Source organism: Agelaius tricolor, unplaced genomic scaffold, assembly GCF_023055355.1.
Source record: "Agelaius tricolor isolate 1412-34295 unplaced genomic scaffold, bAgeTri1.0.p SCAF_19, whole genome shotgun sequence".
Classification (NCBI taxonomy): domain Eukaryota; kingdom Metazoa; phylum Chordata; class Aves; order Passeriformes; family Icteridae; genus Agelaius; species Agelaius tricolor.
This window is the reverse complement of record NW_027269279.1, coordinates 12431862-12457672: the sequence shown is the minus strand read 5'-3', so window position 1 is coordinate 12457672 and position 25811 is coordinate 12431862. Positions and strand designations below refer to the sequence as shown.

Below are 25811 nucleotides of genomic sequence, written 5' to 3'. Positions count from 1 at the left end.
TCCATTGCAATTCTTTCCAAAGGTACAGACACTATACAGTTCTGAAGCTACAATTTCAAGCTTGTTATCCTGGAGGTCGTTAAGAACCTGACATTTCGTTTGCAAAATGAGCCTGGCTGTGCATGCAGGTGCACACATGTACACAAGTTTTAAATGTTTCCCTCTCCTTTGCTATTTTTGGGACAGTAAGGCCACTGCTGTGGTCTCATTAAAAGGTGAAAGAAAGTGTTTAACTTTGTCAGCTGCACCTGATTTTTACCAGTGATTGCTCATTTTCTTAACAGAAGAGTAGACTACTTTAAATGAGAGTTACATGTTCAAGGTAACCTTACCACTTGTGAGTGAGAAGTATACAGTGCCCTAATGGCTGCTGTTGTATGACAATCTCTAAATGTCTTTCATTATTAAGTGTCAAGGTTTCTTTTAGGAAAGCTTTAGAAATTCTTGGGAGAAATGTTTCAGTGCAGCAAGCTGTAGCAGTGCCACTAAAAATATATTGCTAATTAAAGTTTATTGACAGTGTCTGTAATGCGTTCCTGGAACAAGTCAAAGCACTGAGTAGTTATTGAATGCCAGGCACTGCATCTCCTCTAGTTAGTTAAGCTGTTTAGGAGAGGAGATTAAGGTACTCTGCCCTTCCCTCCCTGTGCAGTTATTGGCTCTGGCTGTTGTGCAGAATAAAACACTTTGCTCTCAGCATGCCAATGCTACAGGCTCCAGGAAACTTTGGCTTTGTCATGAGCTGTTTCACTTGGTAGCCATGGGCAAATGGGGAGGTCAGTTAAATATTGCCAGGGTATGAAAGGTCCATCTCCCCAGGAAGGAAAAGAATTTGGGCCGTTCAGAAAGCAATTCCTTCAAGGTGCAGCTCTTCAGCTGAGCAAGGGTGTGCAGAGTTGTGGTGTTTGAGGGATGAGTGAAGAGATGAGAACCTTGACTCCATGTTTATGATATTATATTATATTAAAAGAAAATGCTATACTGAAACTATACTGAAGAAAAGACAAAGGAGACATCAGAAGGCTGGAAAGGAATGAATGATAAAAAACCTGTGACTGACCAGTCCTGACACAGCTGGCCATGACTGGCCATTCAGTAAAAACAATGCACATGGAACCAATCAAAGATGCTCCTGTTGGTAAGCAATCAGATAATTATTGTTTACATTTCATTTCTGAGGCCTCGCAGCTTCTCAGGAGAAAAATCCTGGCAAAGGTGTTTTCCAGGGAATGTGTCAGTGACACAGAGTCAGTGTGTGGCTAAAGTGAATAAGGTGCAAATCCCAGCTGTGCAGTCCTTCTGTGGGACAGTGGGAGGGACAGCCTTGCCCACCTGTGCCCGCCCTGGCCAGCAGTGCTGCATGAGAGCAGTGGCACTGTGCCTGCTCACACTGCATGGCCTGTGCTGGTGCCTTGGAGAGGCCCCCTGGAACAGGGGATAGACAGAGTGAAGGGAATAAAAGTGGGTATTTATTGAGGGCCTTCAGTAGATACATCCTGGGCAGTCAAAGCCTCCCAGAGGCTGCACCCAGGATGGACAATGGGCATTTTCACACAGTTATAAGTTTGGTCCATTGACACATCAGGGGTTAATCCTCCAATTACAGCTTCAGCTAATGAAGTCATTTACCCCCAGTTCACTCCCCCAGCTCATTTTTGTTTATACTTCAGGGCCTGAGGCTGTGGTGTGTCTTTGGAGCCAACAATCCCAGAGGGTTTGTTCTGTCTGACCAAAATGTCAAGACAGGTAACTACACTTTATATGGAGTTCAGAGTTATGCACTAATGCAGTATAGAATTTGAAAAATATAAAAGCCAAAACCTTAAGGCATCAGTGCTTTGCTTGTATTGCTTATTTAGAATCTTAGAATACTCTGGGTTGTAGGGGATCTTTAACCCTAGTCCAAAATGACATCTGCGATTTCTTACTGGTATCATGAACCTGGAAAACTCTTGCAAGTTGTTACATAATGACCCTTGGGTGTAAGCACCAGAAGCATTTGCACTGCCTTGCCACATCTCTGGAATGCTCTGAGACACAGTGAATCTGTGAGCAATTTTGTAAATGCAAGGAACAGGATTTATTCTTCAGATGACTGCCAGAAGAGTTTTACTCTTCTTTAAATCACTAAGTCTGAGCTACTCATCTCAGTAGAGTTCCTCTTCAATTCTGTTGCTGTAAGCAAGGGCAAAGCACTGCCTCTGGGAAGTGAGATTTACAGCACAAATCAGAACCAAACCAGGGTTTTTTACATGGGCTCTGAGTGAGTGTCAACAGCTTTCCAAAGAGATTGGTTTGTGGCTCTGAGAGCCAAACATTCTGCCTGCTTGTGCAACCTACAGTTCCACTGAGGAACATTACCTGAGCTGTAAAAAACTATGTAAAAATCTCCTTATGGCAGGCTTGGTCCTAGAGCTCATTAAATTGCTGCCTCCTCTTTGTGCTGATTCAAGCTTCTTGCACAGACAGAAATGGCCAGAGGAGCTGTGGGATGGAGAGGGGGTGAGCCCTGATGCAGAGCCAGGTGGGCTTGTGCTGTGAGGCTCAGAGCAGCCCCAGTGCTGGGGCACAGACAGGTTTTACCCTCTGGGACTAAGTGATTTAAAACCAAGGAAAACACGCTCCTTATTTTGGGAGTATTTACCGAGCATCACACACAGGGTGTGAAGTTCTCTCTCTAAACTTCACAAAAGCATAATTCCTACACATCCTTGCTGTGCTTCAGGGAAAGAATCTCACCTGCAGAGTCCACAACTTGATAAATTAGTGCAGCAAAGGCAACCTCTGCTTCTCTCAAAAGATTCATAGCAAAAAAAAACCCTGATAAGTGTGGCAAAGAGCACAACACTTGTGTTTTGATTTGTGCGTGCAAGCACAGAACCTGGCACTGCATTTCCAGTACAAAACAGAAAGGTATCTAAATGTCATTAATGCCTTAAATTACCCCTATTGGCCTATTGAAAATGTGTGTGGATACTAATGACCAACTTTCATCTTGCATTCACATCCTTGAAATTCTCTCCCGAGAGCTGAAGATAAGCAGCACGTATGTGTTCCATAAGTAATGAAGTTATCCACCAAAATGTCAAGTTTTAGGTAGAGTGATAGATGAGAACAGACTGTAATTTTAATGCACTTCATGGTCTTCACCTCTTTTTTGCATTCAAACTTCACTGACAAGAATATGTATATAAAGTACATCTCTAACTGTGTCTATAAAGAAACAAAACCCAAACCAAAAACAAAAGAAAAAAAAAATCAATAGCTTGATTAACCAACTAAATTACACCATAATAGGATGCTATTAATTATCCATCAGTTTAAAAACAATCCTAGAATAGAAATAGTTGTTAATATTAAACATTTTAAGGTTTTCCTTTTTTGATCTGCACATGAATAAAGTAAGTTTTGCAGATCAATTTGCTGATGATTGATCTGTGAGGTTAATACTGCAGAATGACCATTTACTATGCTTTGGATCACTTAATATAAAATAAACTATTTTACGTTAATAGTGTTTATTAATATATTTTATAACTATAAAATATATAAACCCACCCATACACACAGAGACTTTCACTTTATGACACGCTGAAGATTAATGTTTTAATTGGAAACAGAGCAGCTCTGAGGAAGGGCACCAATGAAAGCCTGGATATCTGTCAGTTCATTGGCTTCTTGCTGACCTGGCAATATCTGCTTGCTCAGACCAGTTCCTCCTGTAATGACCTCTCCAGCCAATAATGTGGATCTGCCAGATAAAAGCTGTGTTTTGGGTTTTTTGCAATTTGTCAAGCATGGGTGACTGTGAGAACTTGGCTTACTTTTATCAGCACACGAGCACAGTGAGGAGGCTTGCAGATGTTTGCTGATAGCACCAGGCCGTGTCTGTAGGAGCAATTTGTAACAAAGCTGGCTTTGTAATTGTCTGGAAATCCATGCCTGTCTCCAGTGATATCCTCATTGTCAGGCTGCTGTTCTCTCCTCTGCCTCGAAGGGTCTTTCTGAGTTGTTCCCTGCAGCTGGAATAACTGCCACCTGAATAGGCTGGTAGTAATTATCTAGAAAAAAATTCTGTGTAAAGTGGAGTTTTTTTACTTAAACCCTGTTTTAATGTTACCATACATTCTTGGCCTCTAGTTTTTAGTTGTCATCTCTGTCTATTATCTTTACTTCAGCAAACCTATTATGCAGCACATCAGATTTGTTGCCTTGTTTGGGTAATACAGACCCTCAGAATTCAGCAGTACCTGATACACAGATACTAATTAGTATCTCAAATTTCTTCATTCTATATTTACACTAGCTTCAGAGTTTATCACTTAATTGGTATTCATACCATTATCTGCAATTATTTTTCTGTAGAGTCTTTAAGGAAAGCGACATAAAACCCTTTTCCCCAAAGGTGCAAGATTTTACAAGAGTAAATTCTTGTGAGAATGATATGCTTATGAAACAAGAATTGTTTGTGCTGCAGTGAGGAGGGGAACACCTGTAATGTGCCAGGCTTGGTTTGGGCCTGTTTGCCCTGTAAGGTAACAGAGTTTAATTCTATACTGCTTGCTGCTTTAACATCACAGTATTTTTAATTATGTTTTTCATAGTGTCCATTTATTCTTTGTACTGTATTGCCTTCAGATTATTGTGTATAATATTTTCTGTGCTATGCAGGGAAATTAAATGCACAGTGGCCAGTCCTTTATGTGTGAAAGGAGTTTCTATTTGAATACTAACCACAGATCAGGTTTCTCATGGGATTGCTCCATGCAGAGCATGCATCCAGAATTTCATCTTGGGGCTTTCCCACACAAGTGTTTCTCTGGAATGGTACTTGTAAAGCATATTTTCTTCAAGATAATTTTCTTCATTTATACTGAAATCCTGTGTAAGGTAGTTTCCAGAGCATTAATGTCCAAGGGTTGGTCATCCACAGATCCAAATTAAACCCAGCACTGTCCTGGTCTGCACCAAACCTTCCACAAGGTCGTGGCAAAGACCCACAGCTCCCAAAGAGTGTTTGGACACAGGGAGCTGAGTGTGTGACAGGATGTGAGCCAGGGAAAGCTGCAGTGCTGGCTGCTCTTGTGCCACCCTGCAGCGATTTTACTCACGGCGATGTTGGAAAAGGAATTTCCAGGCTATTCTGCAGCACCTCAAGTTTCCTTAAATACTTTCAGGAAGCCAGAGGCAAATTTGGTCCCATCACTGTCTCTGTGATCTGCAGCATGCTTTGGGCATACAGCTCAGGCTGTTAAAATACAAAGAAAACAAAAATTAAAGCAAAAAAAATAGAAAAAAGAAAAACCCAAACCCCCTGTTTTAGGGAACTGTAATGTTCAAGCAATATAGAAAATCTTGATGAAGAAACATATCTTATCCTGCATCTAAGGAAAGGTAAAAATTGGACTTTAAGGCTTCTCATGTGGTTAAAGGAGCCATTTTGCAAAAGGAAATAATTGCCTACAAACTGTTTTAATGTAAAAATCTTTAAAAGTGTTTCTCTTTTATTTTTGGAGAATTTCTACTTTTCCTTGTCTCTATAAAATGGTTCTGTTTGGAATATGTTGCTGATTTGAGGGCAAAAAGAAAAGGAGAGCGAGAAAAGCCTATAAAACTATAGATTATTTTTTATGGATGATGAGATGGTCCCCATTTGCATTTACAGCTTTACAAGGATTGTAGCACTAGGCTCTTTTTCTTTTTTTTTTGATGGAAATGCTTAATCTGAGCTCAATGGGCCATAATAATTGCCTGTTTCTTCCAGTAGAAATAAACCCACTTGTATGTGACACTTGAAACCTTAACTCTGCTTAGTATTACCCACAGAATTGGAGACAGTTCTTCACCCAAATATATTTATGACAGCAGCACCAGTCGATATACAATACCCAGCCAAGGGCACTGGAGAATAAATCAGTCCCTGCAGCCTCTGCTGGAGCACAATAACTGATGGTGGTAATAAAACCCCAGGAAATTAAAATTCTGTGCATGCAAACACACATACCTAGCCGAGAGAAACCCGAAGCTCTCTGTTCTGGTGAGAATTTGCATATTCATAGCCACATACATGGGGTACCCCTTTGTGTTAGAAACACAATGGAACACCAAGTCTGGGGGTTGTCAGCACATTGTCACCTCCTTACAGTGTCCTCAGCATCTGGGGGCTTTCAGGAGACATGTCCATGAAAATTGAGGCACCTTGTAGGGGAAAAGGGCAATCCCAGTTACTCCTTGAGGAAGAAACACTGATGTTATGCTTGAAAGCTTCTAGATGTTGCTGTAAGTGACTACCAAAGGCTCTGAAATCCCCATTTCCAGTTCATTTCATGGCATATATTTATGCAATCACTGGTATTTTTAATGAGTCCTCTGTGTTTGAGCACCTTGGGCTCTACTCTGTGGCTTTGTGAGCTCTTGGGATGGATGTTGTTGCTTCACTTGTGTTTTGGGGTTTCAAATGTAGTACTGAGAGGCAGTTTAGATTAATACACAGTATTATTTATACATTTATATACAAGCCTGTGCTTTTTCCACATATTAAATAACTTGGAGTATTATTTCTCTTGAGTTCTGTGGGGCAGTGAGATAATGAACTCTAATAAGTAATAAAAAGATGCAGTGAAATGACTGTTTCCAAATTAAATACAGCAGTGCACGTGTGTATGGTGGCAAGGAACAAACCCAAGCATTTAATTTCTGACAGAAGACTTTTCCAGTCAGATGAGTGTCTAATGAGAGAAAGCACTGGCAGATGGATTGTGCAGCTAGTTTGAAATGGTGTGGCCTGTCTCTCAGTGAAACACAACTGTGAGAGGACAATCTGTGCTTTGATTTCAGCTGTTCAGTCTGTGTATGAATGAGAGAGATGATTTCTCAATCAGGGGGTGGGCAGTCACCAGCTGGGAGCTGGGTCCTGGTAAGGGACTGTGACTCTGGCCTTGCTCACCTCAATCTCCAGCTCCACAGTTCCTGTGTAGGTACTGACTGTAATGATAAAAACAAATGTATTATTGAAATTCTAGCAATCCTACTTGCACTGTTGTTTTTGAGGTGAAGAAAGAAAGGCAGAAATATTAGGGGCCCTTTCATTTACCACACATGTTTAGTTATGGTAAAATATCTAGAAGATAAAAGACATTAAATGTTCACCTATTATTTTTCAGCCAGTGGACTGTGCTCTGTTTCAAATAACCTAAATCCTGAAAACATTTTGGATTTGAAAATGTAGAACCACTGCTTGGGAGCGTTGAACTGCTACAGAAATGTTCTTTAACAGTTAAGCAGATACTTTCTGTAAATAACCTTATTACCCTCCTGTTGTTCCCTTTCCCCATCACCTAAGCCTTTCTTTAAAATGACACTTTACAAATTTCAGAGCAAAAAAACCTTCCCAGATGGAGTGTTGGTGTTCCCTAACACCTGCAGTAATGCTGTTGTTCTCTCACTCTGTTCATTCATGGGCCCCATTTTCCTCATGGCCAGGGCCTGTGTGTCTCTATGAAGAGTGGATAAATGATAAATATATTTAACAGATATTCAGTCTCCCACCTGTTACTGTTATTTAAAGAAAATAAAACTGCTTTCCCCATTCTAGTCCTGCACTCACTGGGGATTGACACCAGCAGGTTGCACAGTATTTCCAAAGGGTCTTTTTTGGTTTAAAATGATGGAGCCTGACAGCAGAGGTGTCTTCAAAACTGCCATAAATTTTAGTCCTATAAAGGAGCCTGTAATTTTTCAAAGCTTTTCCTTGATAAAATCTTTTAAAGTGAATGAATCTTTTAGGCATTCTTCCACTAAATTCATAATATGTGAGAGCTTGACACAATGATACTCAACATATTGACCGGTCTTATACTAAAATAAAGAAATAGTTAATTGCATATGGTTGAATCCAGAGCCATAAGAAAGTAAATTTAAGATTGAGAAGCAATGTATTTAAAATTGCAGGATGTGCACAAGGTTTGCTTCTAGGCTCTCTTGATCATTAATTAAATATGTTATGGCTTTCAGTTTTTCTCATTTATCTGTACAGGTTTACATATTGTAAATGCATTATTTATGTTTTCCCTTAAGTGCTCAGTACTGCCAGGATGTTTCTCTTAAACTGGCACAGATAACAAAAAAGACAAAATGAGAGAGCAGATTTGGCACTGGTGAAATGCTCAGAGAGCTGCTCGTGTTCAAATGAGCCTTTCCCAGATGTATTTTAATAACTTGATCTGACAAATAAAGGGCCAGACAGACAGATGGCATCTGTGTTTAAACAATGAAATATTTTTGTTTGTTTCATTGAGGTAAATTTGGTTTGTTTGTTTTTTTCCCCTTTAACCTCATCCTAATAATGCCTTATCACTAGGCCTCGATGCTGTTTTTCTGGAAAGCTCCTAGGATGGAGGGAGCTGAGGGAGCTGTCTAGATGGATGTTCACTCTGAGGGAAGCCAGCTCTGAAATGGATTTTGGTGTTGTAGCTAAAACAGAGTTTGGAATCAACCATTTGCTGAACTTTGAACCGAGGGATTTGGGGTGTTCCATCCCCCTGTTGTTTTTTACCTTTCAGAGTAAACTGAGCATCATGCAGGTGGTTGAATCAAATAGTAATTTAATATAGTGTTCTCACATCCATATGAAAGCTGTTTGTTTTAAGGTAAATTGATTTTTTTTTTATTTTGGTTGTGCTGCCAGATATGGAGGAGCAGTTGGATGTTAAGATGTGGTCATCATCTTATTCACTTACCCTTTGCTTCTCTGTTCTATTCTCCCACTGTTCATAAACACTTCTTTCCCATCTTAAATACAATTTTTTTATGGTGTCTGAGACATTAGGTATTTCATGTTTCAAATTACAGTAGCAAATATCTGCTAACTAAAACACAAAATTAACTATCTGCTTAAATAGTCAATAACTAGAAACCTTGTTCTCCTCTACAAGTATTTGATGCACTTTTTTCTTGTTACCTTAGAAATTTCACCTTTCTTGCATTCCAAATCTCCTCCCTCCATCCCACCACCAGAGGTTAAAATCTCTTAACAGAGAAAACCTAAATAACAAAAAAAGACCCTGAACAAAACAACACAAACTCACTTCTAACTTTGACCAGATGATCACTGTTGGTCCCTTCCAACTGAAATATTCTGTTCTATTTATTTTTAATCAAGGTAAAGAGGTTCATGTGGAATTGAGATTTGAAATTAACTTTTGAGACTTATACAAGCACACTTACAATGTGGACTAATATAACGTTAAAGTGACTCATAAATGGTGTAAAATCATGAACTTTGAAAAGTGGAATTGTGTGGAATTGTTAGTCTGCCAGTGCCAGTCACTTCTGCTGTACTTAATTTGACTCCTTAGGGGAATTGTAATTAGACTCATGCTGAATTCCTGTACTCCTTACTCCCTGCTGGGAACTTCAAAGAGCATTTGTGTCTGTTAGGTTTGTGTTTTCATACAGGGACTCTTGTCAAATTCTGCTGTACAAGTAGAAGGTTAAGCCTGTAATGTACTTTTTAGGACTCCTTCTGTGCTGAAAACCAGACAGTTTTATTTTGTTTGTAGTAACCTAGCTTTGAGAAGTTGCCATTTTCATTATCACTACAGAGTAAAAATATCTTATACAAATGGGTATTGGTTGGTGTTTTAGCTGTTTCTAAGTACAAAGTAGTGAGAAGTGTATTCCAAACCTTTGAAGATATCCTCAGAAACATTGCATCCAATTTCATGTTCTATGCCTTGTTTGCCATCTACACCAACGACAGAACTGACAGTGATGACACTTTCAAGGCTAATTATGCTTCCTAAAGCTTCTAAAATTATTTCTGAAGAAAACCAAAACAAAACCCAACCAGACACAAACCCCCTCTCTCCACACGGACAGATCAACACCCGAGAGCCTTCCTGAGCAAAGCTTTGAAAGTTTGGTCCCAGAGGTGCTGGTGCCTGGCTGAGTTACACACCTGGGAGCTGGGAGGCACCTGGGAATGGACATTCCAGGGTGGTTTTTGTTCCAGAGCTCTCCTTGGAGGAGCCTCCTCCCTCTGGCAGATTTGGGGTGTCCCAGGCTGTGCTGCCACTGTCCCCTCTCTGGTATCCCCAGCCAGCCCCTCTCACACTCTGAGCAGTTTCTTGTAAATCTGGGAGAGCACAAACAGCAGTACGGAAAAAAAAAAATATGCTGTGGAATCAAATAATGTTCAGAGTGACTTTTACACTGGGTTAGAGCTGGATGTTTTCATGGGAAAGTGTTTTATCACTTATTTGAGGCGTATGTATCTTTATTCCTGAGCTGTGCTGTGAATTTATCACATATAGAAGTAGTGGGATATTCACAAATACAACAGACTTGTGATAGGGCACAAAAAGGGGGCAAGCTTCTTCCTGAACTGGACTGCCAGTCAGGTGTTTAAAATCTAAACAAAATTCTTTTCTACTTCAGTTTTGTTGTGAGTTCTGGCATTAATTTAATTGAAAATATAAGTTGAAAAAATATATTTTTTGCAATAATGATTCTGTGTGGATGCACAGGACAATATTGTCTTTAGATAAATGGTTGCATATCCAATATTTATATGTGTGAGACAGATAGATTAGCAGCTTTGTTGTGGCAAGAATGTTATGCTTTCCAAGTTATTTTGGCATTTTTTTTTCTTCCCTTATAGAGTTCAAAACAACAGATGAGTTGTGAAAGAGAACAGCTAAGGGTAAGTGCAATGATTTGCAAAATGTTCTGTTTCTTTAAAACATAAGCAGAATTTAGTCTGTGCTATTGACAGATGAGTTCCTTAATTTAAGAGGAACTTATTCAGTTCATTTGTTGGTTGTTGGTAAATATTGTACATCTTTCAGTATAAAGGAGCTAGACAGATAGATGCAGGGTTTTTTTCTGTACTGTGATGAGATTTGGCAGTGAAAATCTTGAGTAAAACCTTTGCCTCTTGGTGGGACCCCTGACACTCAGTGAGCTCCTCCTGTGCAGCTCCAGCAGTGCCCAAGGTCCCTCCCAGACTTGCTCCACTCACATTGTTTCCAGCAAGAGGAGGTTATTCTGTGGTTTTGTGTTGTGTCATTGCAGAGAGGAGCCAGGGCAGGGCTGGGAGGAGCTGTTATTTCAGTGTCTGTTGGTTGTGCACCCTCTGGAAGGGGATGGAGTTCCTGAGCCCAGGCTGCTGATCCCTACAGTTTCCCCTTTTCCTGTATTAGAGTGACTGTGTTAAACAGCTTTTAGTCTCTGCTGCCTTTAAATGCTACAGATCCCTGAAGATGCTTTTCCATTGCAATATTTCTTGATTGAGTCTAATATTTGTTTGGGAAAGTATAAGAGCCTTCATTAACTAAGAGAAAAAAACAAACCAAAACCACAAAAACCCAACCAACCAAAAGCTTTTTGGTCATCTGAGTGTTGCTTAATAGACCTACATTTATTGATAGCACATGCTGAGTATTTACTTGAAATCCCACATGCAAGTAGAGAGGGAGAGGCAGGCCTGAAGGAAGGGTAAGTTTCTATACAAACACAATCTATACAACAAAAAACTACTCGGAAATAGAAAAAGCAGCTTTTTATTTGTTTGTTTGTTTGCTGTTTACTAAGCATCAGCAGTGCCTGCATGACTTGCAAGTATAAAGAATATACTTGTCTTAAAGTACATTGTGCAGTGTTCTTGCCCATCCAGCCATTCTTTAGATTAACTCCACCAACATATCTAGATGCTTCAGCTGGTCCTCACCACACTTGGAATGGGATTTTTGGTAAACAAGTTATGCAAGAGCAATGCATCACATACTGTCCTCAATTCTTTCCTTGCTGCCATGTGACTGCATTGCATTGTGCTGGAGCTGGAGTGACAAAGCTTTGTTTTATCAGCACTCATGTCTCAACAGAGCAGCTGTCAGAGCTAAAATATTGCAATAGTACCTGAAGGACAAGCTGCTTTTCAAGAGGTAGCAGTGCCTTGAGAACAAAGAAAGTGTTCATTTCTTTTTATTGTTTTTATTTTCTCCCTTGAATGAAGGAAAATATTGTTTTACAATATAACTTGAGGAGGCAATGAGCTCTTTCTTGGAGTAAATTTGTGTGGTTTTTCAAAGCAGTGGATAAGAGGTGGTGCAGTGAAGCTTTCATGTCTTTCCATTCCAGTATTACACATTTCTGTCTAACAATGAGCTCAGTGCTTGGGATGCCTCTGTGGCAGAGCAAAATGTGACACCTGAAGGCAAAGCCACATCTGTAACCCACTAAATTGAGCTACATCTTCTTGCACAACTCCTCCGATGTTCCTGCTACACTAAACACAGTTTCTGGTGAAAATTCTGCTCCTGTCCCAGAGATCCCTCATGGCTTTCAGAGCTTATCTGCTGTGCCAAAAGGTCACACTGAAATTTAAATGTACTGTGTGTGGACATGGTGCACTTTGAGCACTACCGGGTGTCACTTGACCATTCTGCCACTTTTAGGTTGGCTCCTTAGCTGGGCAGTGCTGTTAAAGAAATGTTTCATTTGAATCAGGTTTTGGGGTTTGTTTCATTTGAATCAGGTTTTGCAGGCTTGCAGTATTTTCTTTTGGGGTTTGTGACCTGCCATGAGTACTTGGATGTGAGTCTCTTCACAAAAAGTGGTGCTTCATCCCAGCTGAAAGAATTGAAATATAACAGGGAAACAGGATTAAAATAACCAAATGCCAACATCCTGTTGTTTGTTAAACCAAGTCAACCAGATTATTGTTAAGTCATCTAAAAATACAATATAAAAAGATAGAATATCTCCCACTTCCTTGGTAAGTCTAAGATGGAAATGTTTGCCACTCTCCTTTTTTGGTTCTCTAGTAATTCCTTAGTCTAAAGCCATAAAAAACTTTTCAAAAGCAAGGCTTGTAAAAAGCAAAATACTGTAAATAAATAATTGGTCATTATAAGAAGTTACTTAGAAGAGAGGGTAGACAGGGTTAAAAAAATAAAGAGGGGATTCATTAAAGGCCTTCACAGGATACACCTTGGGCAGTGCAAGAGCCTGGCCAAGGCTCTGCCCCAGGTGGACTCTGAGTCATGAGTTTTCCCACTTTTATAAGCTTTGGTCCATTTCCATATTGGGGTTGATTGTTCAATTACAGCTCAGGTTGTGCAGTTCCATGCTCCTGGATTTCTCTCCTCAATTTGCTGCTGTTTGTACTTTTTGGGCCTGGAAAAGGATTGTTTTGTGTGACTGAGCTGTGAGGAGAACTTGCCAACACCTTATATGAAGTTGAGAGTCCCACACTAAGGCAGTACAGAATCTGGAAAATATGAAAGCTGGGACTTAAGGCATCAATTGTGTGGCTATAGAAAGAAATATCCAAGTCTGACTAAAATCATTTCCTCAGATATTTCTCACCTCTTATCTTGTAAATTCCAAATGCAAAGCAGCATGTCACTGTTCTGGAATAAAGCACTTAGAGTCATGAAACTCATTCATATTAGAGCCTCTGGCCATTATACATTATATTTATAATGAATGATAATCCTAATAATTAAGGAAGCCTGTGCTTTTTAACCCTTTTCTACTCAATAGTTGAACTTCACAACAACCACAAGTGTGTAACTTATTTGCCCTGCCAACCTGGTACAGTCCCCAGGTAAACATGGATGTCTTTACCTGAATAATTTAAATGAGAAATTATACAAAAACTATGGGAATTGTATCTCTGTCAAGGCTGGTTGTAGTCTTTATATTCCATTTGGAAAAATAGCATAACCTAACTTTGGTGCATTTCCATTTGATTTTAAAAAATAAAGCATCCATGTCATTTTTCAAGTTTTACTTTCTCTTGGCAGTGATTTTCATTAGAACGTGCTGCCTTGAATAATAATTATTTTCATGTTTCTTAATGTCCTTTTGCTTTCTAATCTGGTGTCACTTAAGTTATACTAAAAAGATAAAAAGTGTGTTTGTAAAGGCAAATTGACTCATCAGTATTGCTCTCCCCAGCTCCCTCCACACACTGCACTTCATCAGTGTTTCCTTTAAGGAAAATAATGATGCTCTTTACTCCCCTTCATTGTGTTTTGTGCTATCCAGTCCTGTTTATAAATCTCTTTTTGGACAGTCACAGCCTCTCCTCCTCTCTGCCTCTCTCCTGTTGCCCTTTGCTGCCTGTGTGTGGTTGGCATTCTGATGCATTACACACGACCTGTAAAGACACAGAACTCACAGGCTGCTCAGAGTCATTTCAAAGTGCTTTTCTGCTTGTAGTTCAGTCTGAAAAACAGACTTTGAAACATGCCTCGACCAGGTTATTTAAGGCTGTGAAGAAAATTGGGCTGTGAGCCCTAAGCAGAGATTATTTGGAGAACATAAAGCTATAAATAAGGGCAGTGCCAGCTCACAAGTCTGGCTGCTGCTGCCACTGAACCTTCCTTGCTGCTCTGACTTGAACCTGGCATGGTACTTTTATATCATAGCTAAGGACAGGCTAACTTAAAGCTTACAGAGCTTTACTCAACCCTCAACCCATCATTTATTATTTTATATGATTAATTCAGTCTGACTGTTGAAAATGAGCTCCATGAGTTGTGCTGTAGAAGAGAAGGCTTCTGGTCCTGATGCAGCAGCACCAGATGAGCTCTCCAAGGTGGGCAGAGAGCAGTTTTCAACTCTGATGTTGGGAGGCTTTATAAATGTTCCTGTGAATAGCAATGAGGTCTAATGGTAAATGGTGTGATTAGCTTCCTTGATGTGAAATTCTAAGTGACCCAGTTGTTGCTCTAATTAACAGCTTCTTTCACATGTGCTTATTATCAAGATGCATTATATGCAGCCAGAGTTCCTTCTCTGGTCTGAAATACAGGCAGGGCAGGCTCTTACTGTCACCTTGTATTTAATATCAGCTTTTATGTTTTTATACTGTTCTAATTTTCAAGGAGACAGAAAGAAGTTTTGCATTCAATATTGTTCTATTTGTCTTGTCTCTTATCTCATTTTTTTTCTTAAATGAAATAAGGTGCAACCTGCAGCAAAAAAATGTGTCAAAGTTACACCAGGTAGAGAGAAAACAAAAGCAAATGCATTTATGCCCAGCATAATTTTTAAGCAACACTTATCCTGCAGTATTTAGCTTTATTTGTGTCTTTATCCAGTGCATTAATTTATTAGGTTTGTAATCTGTATTGATGAGGGCTCTTGGAAACTTTTTAAGATCAACTTTTTGAAGCTCATTGTTGTGGCATTAGCTTTCTCCAGTGATTAAGAACAGTCCCTTGGCGTTTTTGTGCCCAGTGTTCCTCTGATGCACTAAGGAGTTACATTGTGCTTCAGTGATAGACACTGATTTTTTCATCAGTTTGAGCTGAGCAAAACCAAACAAATAACTGGAGAGAAGAAGAGAATCCAAATGGAAGTGGCTTGTTAGGTAGATATTATCTCAAGGGTTTTCTGACATTACCCAGGGTGATAGAAGGGCAGTGCATGCCTGGTGGCTGGCCAGGAACCTCTGCTCTCCATCCACCTCCTCCCACCCTGGACAGGAGGCAAGGAAATGGGCATGAGCTTGTTCTGTGAGTCACTGGTGCCATGTTACCAGAGAGCAACAGGAAATTCATAGCATTTCTGCAAAACAGGACAGCTGGTAATAAAAATGTCACTTGTTGCCTTTCCTCTGAAAACCCCTTGGTCTGCATTTGTAAACCATGTGTGTTCTGCCTGGAAGAGTAATCTGGAACTGCCAAGTGTCACATGTTCCTCAAGGAAAAGGGGTTCAGAGGGGAGATGACTACTAAAGGTGGGTCAGCCCAGTGTGTTTGCTACTCACCCTTTGCTTAGGAATTCACATGTGCTGCATTTGCTGTGCCAGACAAGTGGCTTAGAGTGATCCTGCTGTAGTTCCTGTAGTTATTCTTGCAGTTATTCTTGTGCTCATCCTCCCTGTAGGTGTAGGTGGAGATACAGGTAGGTGAGATCAAGAAGGAGATGTATTTTTGGTTCCTGGTTTGTATCACACATTGCCATGCAATGAATTTGGAGTATTCTCACTCAGTGTCTTACCAACTCTATTCCCAGACATTCCATAAAGAGTGATACACATCACAGCTCAGGAAAAAAACCCCTTGGAAATAAGATCTAAAAAAGACTGGGGAGAAAGGTTAATTGTAGGGATGTGATTTCATTTAAATTTGAACTTAGCTTGAAATAAATGTGTGCCAAAAAAAGGCAACTAGAAAAACGTAAATTTCAATTGCAGTCTTGCTTGGCAGTTCTGCTTAATTTTAGGAGCCTTCCCAACTATAGTAACTCATAATGTTACTATATAAAACTCCAATTTGCTGCTTAATATTATTGCAACTTAAGACAATAGCAAGGTAATGAAAACTGTTGAGGTTCACGTTTCAAATGCCATGGCCTCTCACCACAGGGATTGTGTTCTCCTCAAATGCTGACTGCTAATAGGGCCCTTGGATCAAGAGAATAAAGTGTTAGCTGCACTTTGTTCAATAGTGGTGCCACTCACTTCAGGCTTCTTTGAATTCTTTCAGGAATAGTTAAGAGGTCTTTAGGTAATGTCCTGACTGTGCTCTTGATGGAATGCTATTCAGAAAACTTTCCATTCCTGTCCTGGTGTTGTTTTGGCATCTCTCTCTGAGAACAGCAGGCAAGGCTTTTCTGCTGTTCAAGCACCACTTTTGAATTCAACTTTGATTTTTGCCCAGACAAGGATTTTCTCTGTGTGGTGCTTCGTAATTGCTGGAACTGAAGGACCACAGGAATTTTTGGTGAGGCTGAAGCAATGCTTGCACTAAGTACCTGTCTGGTTTGGGTGGCTTTTTATGGAATTCAGCAGCCCCTCAGTGTGTGTTTAAACTCATATCTGTACACAGAAATCAGGGACAGGGAATAGTTCACTAGGGGTAATGAAGGTTCGGGAAGTGGAAAATTTATGAAAAGTCAGAAGGTACTACATTTAGACAGTTTAAGGGCTGCTGAGATAGTCCCCAAAATAAACTCGATATCCCAGTGCTCTCTTCCTCCTGCTGCACAAACATGAGCAGTGCCCAATCCTGGGTCCAGTCTGGATTTGGGAACAGCTCCTGCACTCAGCCATGCCCAATCCTGGATGCAGTCAGGATTTGGGAACAGCTCCTGCACTCAGCAGTGCCCAGTCCTGGATCCAGTCAGGGTTTAGGAACAGCTCCTGCACTCAGCCATGCCCAGTCCTGGGTCCAGTCTGGGTTTGGGAACAGCTCCTGCACTCAGCAGTGCCCAGTCCTGGACCCAGTCAGGATTTGGGAACAGCTCCTGCACTCAGCAATGCCCAATCCTGGATCCAGTCTGGGTTTAGGAACAGCTCCTGCACTCAGCCATGCCCAGTCCTGGATGCAGTCAGGATTTGGGAACAGCTCCTGCACTCAGCAGTGCCCAGTCCTGGGTCCAGTCTGGATTTGGGAACAGCTCCTGCACTCAGCAGTGCCCAGTCCTGGATGCAGTCAGGATTTAGGAACAGCTCCTGCACTCAGCAATGCCCAGTCCTGGGTCCAGTCTGGGTTTAGGAACAGCTCCTGCACTCAGCAATGCCCAGTCCTGGATGCAGTCAGGATTTGGGAACAGCTCCTGCACTCAGCAATGCCCAGTCCTGGATGCAGTCAGGATTTGGGAACAGCTCCTGCACTCAGCAATGCCCAGTCCTGGACCCAGTCAGGATTTGGGAACAGCTCCTGCACTCAGCCATGCCCAGTCCTGGATGCAGTCTGGGTTTAGGAACAGCTCCTGCACTCAGCCATGCCCAGTCCTGGGTCCAGTCTGGGTTTAGGAACAGCTCCTGCACTCAGCCATGCCCAGTCCTGGATGCAGTCAGGGTTTAGGAACAGCTCCTGCCCTCAGAACAGCAGCTTTTGGTTGAGCCTTTGTGCAGTGAGTGCACGCAGCTCCTGCCGCAGAGCGCTCGCTGGGAGCAGGGATGCTGGCCTAGAAAAGAAGAAAGGTTTTCTTGCTTAGTTTGTGTTTGTTGAGAGGGAGCTCTTTTTTCACCCAGCTTTTGTAGTTTCTCTTTGATCATCTGGAAAGCAGACCTTTGAGTGCACAGCTTTAGCAGTGTTTATACTATCCTGACTTATGATTTCAACCTCTGCTGTTGCTGAGGCAATTTGACTGGCAAAGATCGTGGTCCCTTTAGTGTCACCCCTAATTCAAGCAGGAAATGCTGTCTAGTTTACAGTGTACTTTGGAGGATTTGTGGCTTTAGGGTTTTTTTTGGGGGGTTTTTGGGTGTTATTTGGTTTGGTTTTGGTGTTTGTTTTTTGTAGGTTTTTTGGGGCTTTTTTGGGGGGAGGAGTTTATTGTTTTGTTTTTTGTTTTTTTCTTGGTTGATTTGGGTTTTTTTGCAATTTTTGGGTTGCTGTTGTTTGGGTTTTTTTCCCCCCCAGGTGTTTTCACAAGGCCTTTCTGGCTTGGGTGTGGGTTGTGCTGTTGGCTTGAACTATTTACTTTTCTTTTGCACTTGGGTGAAAAAAGTGAAAACCTAGGAAAAGTTTTCCAGCTGCAGGTAGCTGGGTTGTATTTTTAACACCCTCTTTGGTCCTTCTGTATGGTGGATTTTTATTCTCATTTACTCATATATAAAAGAACAGATTGAGCAACAAGATTTTTAAAGGGAACAGGAAGGGCATTGAAAATATGGAAAGAACTGAAATAAAACCAAAAAATTTACATGAACAATCCAAACAATGTGGTGTTATAGGGACAAATATTCACTAAGCCACATTGACTTCTTGAACCAGTATTCTTTCAAGTAGAGAGAATGAAGGAATATTGATTTTAATATGGCTATCATATCCTTGTTTTGATGTTTATGGTCTTTTTCTGTTTTGTAAAATCTTTCTAAACTTTCCTTGTTTAAACTGGTCAGGTGTACTACTCTACCAAAACATTTCATTATGCTTTTCTAAGTAGCTGCCAATTTTTTTCAAAGCACCAAAATTACCAGGAGAAAGAAATCACCTTAAAAAACCCAGAAATGCATGAATCAATATTAATATGTAGATACTACTATGTAAATATATACATATTAGTATGTATTTGTATTTTATTTATAAATCTATAAATACAGTTAAGAATCCAGTCCTTGTGACTTGTGGTTGACATGCACATATACCACACTGTTGGATAAAGAGAGAAATCTTGGTTTTGGATAGATCAGGATTTTACAAGTCTGTATTTGTTCTTAGTAGTCTGTATTTGTTCTTAGTCTTGACGTTTTTAATACTAAGAATAAGTGAACTACAAGTGTGCTCTGTTCTATTCTGCAGCAAGATCCCAACTTGTCCTGAAAGCCAAGTGTTTGTGTTCAACAGGAATGGCTTTCTTGGTACAAAATCCCAAAAAAGCTCCATGTAGTCCCCAGGAAGCAGGATAGAGAAATAAAAACACACAAAATTGGTGTTTTATCAAGCTGACAATAGTTTTGTGCCATCTTGAAGTTCTGGGCTCAAGAAGGAGCTATACTTGGAGTTGGAGGACAAGTAAAGTACAGAATTTTAAAGACACTTTTAGTAACTAATTTTTCTTTTCACAAAGGCTTGCAGCAAAAAAAAAAAGTTTTAGGAAAAAGGTGTTTTATCCAGAGTTCCACACTTTTCCCTGTGTGGGCCTGGACAGGCTGGAGAGGTGGAGCCAGGGTCAAGGTCCTGCCCCTTGCCTGGGGCAATCACCAACATCAGCAGCTACTGGGGGACAAACTGATGAGAAATGGGAGAAATCCCAAGCTGGTATTTTCACATTTGTACCATGGGATCTGGAGGATCCATTTTGTGAGCCAGGAAGTCAAGAAAGGCAAAAATGCTCTGCTGATTTTTAGCATCTTTGTTGTTTCTCACCCCTGGGAGAAGCTGACCTTGTTTCAGGGATGTTTTTCCTCCACATCTGTGTGCTGTTGTGGATTTTGAAGCTTTGATCACCTCTGTTTTCTATAAAGACAGTGTGGCTTAGGGAGAGGGAGATATAAAACCAAAGTGCATCAGATCACAGGCATTTTCTGTGCTCCACTAATACCAGAAATTTGAGCATTCCTGTGAAGGAGTGGCCACACAAGCATCCCAAGCATGCAATCAAATGCCATGTAGGCTGTTATTCAGAGGAAATGGGCAAAACTACAGATGCACTCAGAGCTCCCAAGTTCCATTTCCACGTTTCTCGTTCATGCCGTAGTTTTCTCTGCCTCTGGGTTGTTAAGATCTCTTTCAGTACAACACTAAAAGAAGTGGTGCTCATCTCAAGGTCACTTTGGTACTTGAGAGCAGCTGCCCTCCAAAGAGCACATAATGAATAGTTTTATTACCTTTTGCTTGCTTTTCCCTACGTCCTGTAGATTGCTTCAAATGCTATCAGCTCATTTCTCCTTTTTTCTTTTTTTTTTTTTCCCCTCTCCTCTGAACTACTGCTTTCTACAACTGTTTTCATCATTGTTAAAAATCATTTATATAGCTCCATAAATTACAGGCACTTTACAAGCAAGGAGTAAAATACTGCCTTTGCCCCAAATCCTTTATGCTTCAGATACATCTTTGATATCTGGTGTTCCTTTTTTTACTAAACACACAGCCTGGGAATTTTAAGGTAGATTGCATTCATCTCCTGTTTTATTCCCACAATTTTTCATGATCAAATGATGGTGAGGGCCTTTCTGTGATGCAGATAACCAATCACCAGTTTGCTACTTCCCATAAAGGCATTGTAAACACTCTCCTTACTGAGAATTCCAGGCACATACTTTGGTGCTCATATATTTGCATCTAAAACCTGTAGGCACTGGTAAAAAACAAATCCAGCCTTTTGATAATTTAACTCCCCCCTTGTTCTTTATTTCTTGACACTCTAACTGGCATTTCCCATTTTTTTTGGAATGAAATCTCCCAGGAATTTTCACATGATATTGCCACAGTGCCCAAGGAAAAACCCCAGCAGCATGATCTTTGAAAAGGTAGTTTATTTTTTGGAGTTTTGGCTCAATTATTAGGCTCCCAACTCCAGTGTATCTCATACCTCATTTACAATCCTGCTTCCACTAATGCAGATACTTAAAATCTAATTGTAGCTATCGTTTAATTTGAAATTAGGATTTTTTTAGATTTTTTTTTAAGTTTACCTGGATGATAATAGTCCAAAATACATTAAGCATTTACTATTCTCTTCCACCTTTAAACACAGATTTTTTTTTGAAAAAACAACCCAAACAAGCAGCTGTAAATCTAGGGGAAAAAACCCCGTAAATTCACTTAATAATAAAATTTTTTCTAAGCTCTTGAAAAGTGCAGGTCTTGGGTGCTGGGCACCTTCCCAGTGGTGCTCAACTGGAAATGTGGAGTCCACTGTGGGACTGTGGGGGTTTCTTTCAGTTATGATTATCTTGTATCCAGAGCATCTATTTTACACTGAGAGATAGTAAAATAATTTGAATATTTATCAGTGTTAAAAATATAGAAAAACTTTTCTTAACTCATTTGTATGCAAATTTTTAGGGTTTTTTTCATATATTGACATCAGAACAGAGCAATCATGGTGTGCTAGCATGGCCATTGAGTTCCTTCTGGTTTGAAAACCAGATCTAATGGCTGAAAAATATTAAATCTCCCATATTCTATTCAGTATGTTAAAATTATAATTTGGGGCCAAAAATTTTAAAGAGTCTTTTTTTCACTAATTTCTTTGAAAATGTATTAGAGACTCCAAAATAACACATAATGGTATTAGGTTTACATTTAAATCTCAGGCTTTTGCAATTTTTAGAGAACTTTGTGGCTTACATGACACCAAATATATATATTATATTTATATTTTATATAAATGATGTGAAAAACGTTGAATTTTATTTAAAAAAGGTTGAAAGGAAAAAATATTTTTTCAAATTGATTAATGAAAATATATTTCCATGTCTTATTCAGAGTCACCCAAGCTTTATTTTGAAAGTGCTGGCAAACACTGCAGTTATTAAAAAGAGAATAAAGGTCAGTGAGTGTGCATCTGTAATCATACTACCATCAGTGGGGCAATCTAATCTAGAGGAAATTCAGTTGAAACAAAGATTTTTGACGTTATTCCAGTAAATACCAAAAGCAGATTGATGTTCTTGTGTGTTTTTCTGACCTAAATCCCACCCAAATGCTTGCCCTGTTTATTTGCTGGGCACTAAGGCATGGTATTGATGCACCTGAAATGCATTCTGTGGAACTCTCAGCCTCTTCCCCTTAGGCTCCTGCTGGAGGCACTGGGAGCGCCTCCCCTTGGCCAGGTGGAAGAAAGAATGTGAAATTCTTGGAATTGGGTTGGAATTTGGAACATGGAAATAGTCTTAACAGGTGTATGTCAGGCCAAGGGCACTTTAGAGTATGTTTAATGAGGTGTTGGTGCTCCCTGACCTCAGCGTTTGCATTTCCACTGCCACACAAGGGTTTAATTCAGTTTTAATTGAGTGAGTGAAGGTGGAGAGTCCCTCAGAACTGAGCATCCTCGTTCAGGGCTCAGAGGAGGACACCAAATATCACCTCTGAGAGGCCAGGTGGGCTTTGTGCAACCTGATCCTGCAGCCCAGAGCCTCCCTGCCTGTAAAGAACTCCCTCCTTTGAAGTGCAGGTGAGGATGGAAAGCAAGCCCTGCTTGTTGGCCCTGTGCTCTGGGTGTAAGGTGTTCTTAGGAGACAGTAACTAAACAGAGGCAGGGTACCCCATCCTGAATGGGATTCGCTTGTTTGTCATATTGGCACATGACATTTCATGTTAAAAAAAAGAAAAAAAAACATCACAGCATCTTTTGAAATGCTTCAATCTTGTTTCCTTGCAGAGCTCAGTTTGCCAAGATGCTGTGGTTTAGCAAGGTCTGGCTCAGTGCAAAGCAGGGAGTGCTGTGCTGCCTTTGTCAGCATTTTGCATTTCCCTGTGCGGGAGCGCGGCTGAGCCCGATGCAGCCCCAGAGGGAAGGGATCCAGACAGCTCTGCCCAGGGAGCTGCTCCTCTGCTCTGTGCTGTCCTGAAAACAAGGGCAGCAGGGCTGGCTCTGCCCCTTGCTGCTGCTCCCTTAGGCTCAGCCCAAGTGCCACCAACCCTCAGAGCTGAGCACTAACCCTGGGCTGCACCAGGATCTTGTGCTGGTGATTTGTCTCTGATGGAAGGGAGGAACAACCACTCCTTGTGATGCTACTGGAGAATTTCCCTCCCAAGGGGACAAAAGAAACAAATCTCAGCTTTCACACATGCACAGAGTCTCATCAGCCTGTACTAGCAGAAGAATCTACATTTTGGTTTGAGACAGAGGTTATATTTCCAGAATGCCACTGTTTTCAGAACAGGGTGTAATTTGTTTTGTTTTTGTCAGTGTCAGTACCTGTGCATTTGCTGTTGGAAATAGTTAACTTTGCATTTTGTTGCTGGGAAAGGAGTATCCAACTGATGTGAACCATGAACCCCCTAGGAAAATAGAAAATACATAGATTCAGAGCATCTCAGAACACCAATTAAATATTTAGTGTACAGGCTGGATCCCTCCTAATGGAGAGTGTCTGAGGTAAACACAGCATCTCTAATGTACAATCAATTTAATAACAGAAAGGACTGGCAGCTCATGGAAGGGGAGATGGTGTGTTTTAATTTCAGGCAGAAGAACTGTGTGAGAAGTGAACTTTTTAATTGTGAGAATGAATTTTCAGGCAATCCAGCTTTGGTTTGCTGAAGGAATTTCTGATAGACCTGGAGGGCAGTGGGAGAATGTGAAGTACTCACAGGTTGGTTTGACTGCCTGGTTTTCTGCCTGGTGGTGGCTGTGCAAGTGGGTCTAGAAGCAGAACACTGACATGATTTGTACTGCTTGAAACACGCAGGGAAAGCTATTCTGAATCTGACCTTTTGCAAGAAGCTGGATACTCCCAATTTTTTTTTAAGATGAGGAAAAAAATATTCCTACTGTGGGGACTTTGGAAGTGCTATAGTGACCAGGTGCTGTCCCAATCTCCTGTCCCAGAGTGTTCCTTGGAGTGCATTCCCAGCTGCTCAACTACTACAACTCCTTCAGAGTTGTGCTGCATTTAGCTTTTTTTTCTAGAAACACCTGTTCAAAACCAACCATGTTCTGTTTAGAGGAATCCTAGCAATGAGTCTTGGTGCTTTGAAGCTTCCAGGGTGAGTAAGAGCAGACCATGGACAGGATGCATGGATGGCTGCATTCTCAGCCATTCTCAGAGGTGTGCTGCTCCAGGAGGGCTCCCTTTGCCAGGCTGCCAGAAAGAGCTCTCCATCTCATATGGTCTCCTGGCATGCCCTGGGTTCCCTCTCAGGGTTTGGACTGATGGACAGAAATTTCCCAGTAGTTTTGAAGTGATGTCAAAATGATTTGAGGCCACTTCTGAAAGTCAGAACCATTTGGCCATGCATGTGCATACAGCACGTTGCATTTTTTAGGAAAGCACTGATGCAGCCTTAATTATTGTCTCACTACTTATTTGTCTTTAATACACAAATATCAGATTTCAGAAAATGTCAAGTGTTTCCGGAAAAACAGAGTCTGAGATCTATTAAAGGCACATGTTCTGTGAATCTCATGGTAGGAGCCAAAAATAAGAAAAAGGGCAATGGAGAAAATCTGCAGACATCAAGATGATGGAGAGGGTCCTACAAGTCACAAAATGAAAGGCAGGCATAGATGCCCAAAGTGTTTTTGTGGTCTGGAAGGCAGCCAAAGAGGCATTGATTTATTAAAGAGCAGCCTCACGGCTTCCTTTTCTCTGTGTGATGGTGCCATTAGAGCTCCTCAAACAGTCTCTGATTTCCTTGAGAATGAGGAGTGGAGGATTCTGAAGGCAGCTGTTGTTTGCAGGCTGATGCCACTGCCAGACCAGCACTTTGTGTGCCTGACTGGGGAATTCAGTGTGTGAAGTGTGAGTTCCTGATGGTTAAACACAGCCACAACTTGTGCAAGAGGTGCCCCAGCAGTTGTGTGGGTTTTACATTCTGCAGTTGTGATGTGGTATAAAAAAAAAACAACTTTAATGAGACAGCAATAGTGAGACACCAATTGTCTCAAAAATGCCCCACTCAGCTGTTTTGTTAATGGAGTTAACTCAGGGCTGTCCTTGTGCCCTGCTAATACCCTGGAGTGATCAGCACCTGTAGCATCAGCTTTTGTCTGCTTTTGGAGATATCTCAATCCTCTTATGAGCTCCTTTTCTCTTTTCTCTCTCAATAGCCAGGATTAGTTTTGTCGTGTTCCATTCCTTGCCCCTGCAGTGCCTCCCTCAAACCCTGTCCCCGTGTCTCCGTGTCACTTGTCCTGCCTGTTTGTCACTTGTCCATGGGCTGCAGAGGCTTTCCTGATACTGCGAGCAGAACTGGGGGTGCTGCCCAGCCTCATTGGTTCTGCTGCTGTTGCCAGGAGTTCTCAGGTGCCAGAGGAGCAGGTTTTTCACCTTTTCCATGGCAGGGTTGCTGTACAGGGGTGCTGCCATCAGCTCTGGGAGCAGAAGGGTGCTCAGCACACACTGAGGATGTGCCTGTCCCTCACCAAATGAAAACACTGATAGAAGCCAGCCTCAGTGAGGAGGCTGTTCTCACCTTGGTAAAAAGCAAGTGAGAGGAGAAGACAGAGCATGAACTAGTTTTGTCAGATCTATGGTCAGAAATAGCAGCTGATAGGTTTGCTGTGATAAGCTCTGTGTGATGGCTCTGCTGAAAGGTAGGCTGTTCCATGATTTACTGAACTATTAGAAGTGGAAAAACTGATCCATTTGTTATCATCCAGTGCATAAAGACTTCAGGATTTAAGGAGCCTGCACTAAATAACAAAGCAATTTATATACTCATAAACTGAAA

General features: G+C 41.0%; 1 protein-coding gene across 32 annotated transcripts in view; it reads left to right on the top strand.

The window, feature by feature from the left end:
- Positions 1-25811, top strand: part of RBFOX1 (RNA binding fox-1 homolog 1) — a 1203461-nt gene that overhangs the window by 818726 nt on the left and 358924 nt on the right. For 23 of the 32 annotated variants that reach the window (XM_071444285.1, XM_071444280.1, XM_071444297.1 and 20 more), the window contains one exon: positions 10661-10702. The exons of the other annotated variants lie outside the window; for them this stretch is intronic. In XM_071444285.1, the coding sequence (XP_071300386.1) occupies positions 10661-10702 (42 nt within the window). The remainder of the gene's footprint in view (positions 1-10660; positions 10703-25811) is intronic. 32 annotated transcript variants of the gene reach the window in all.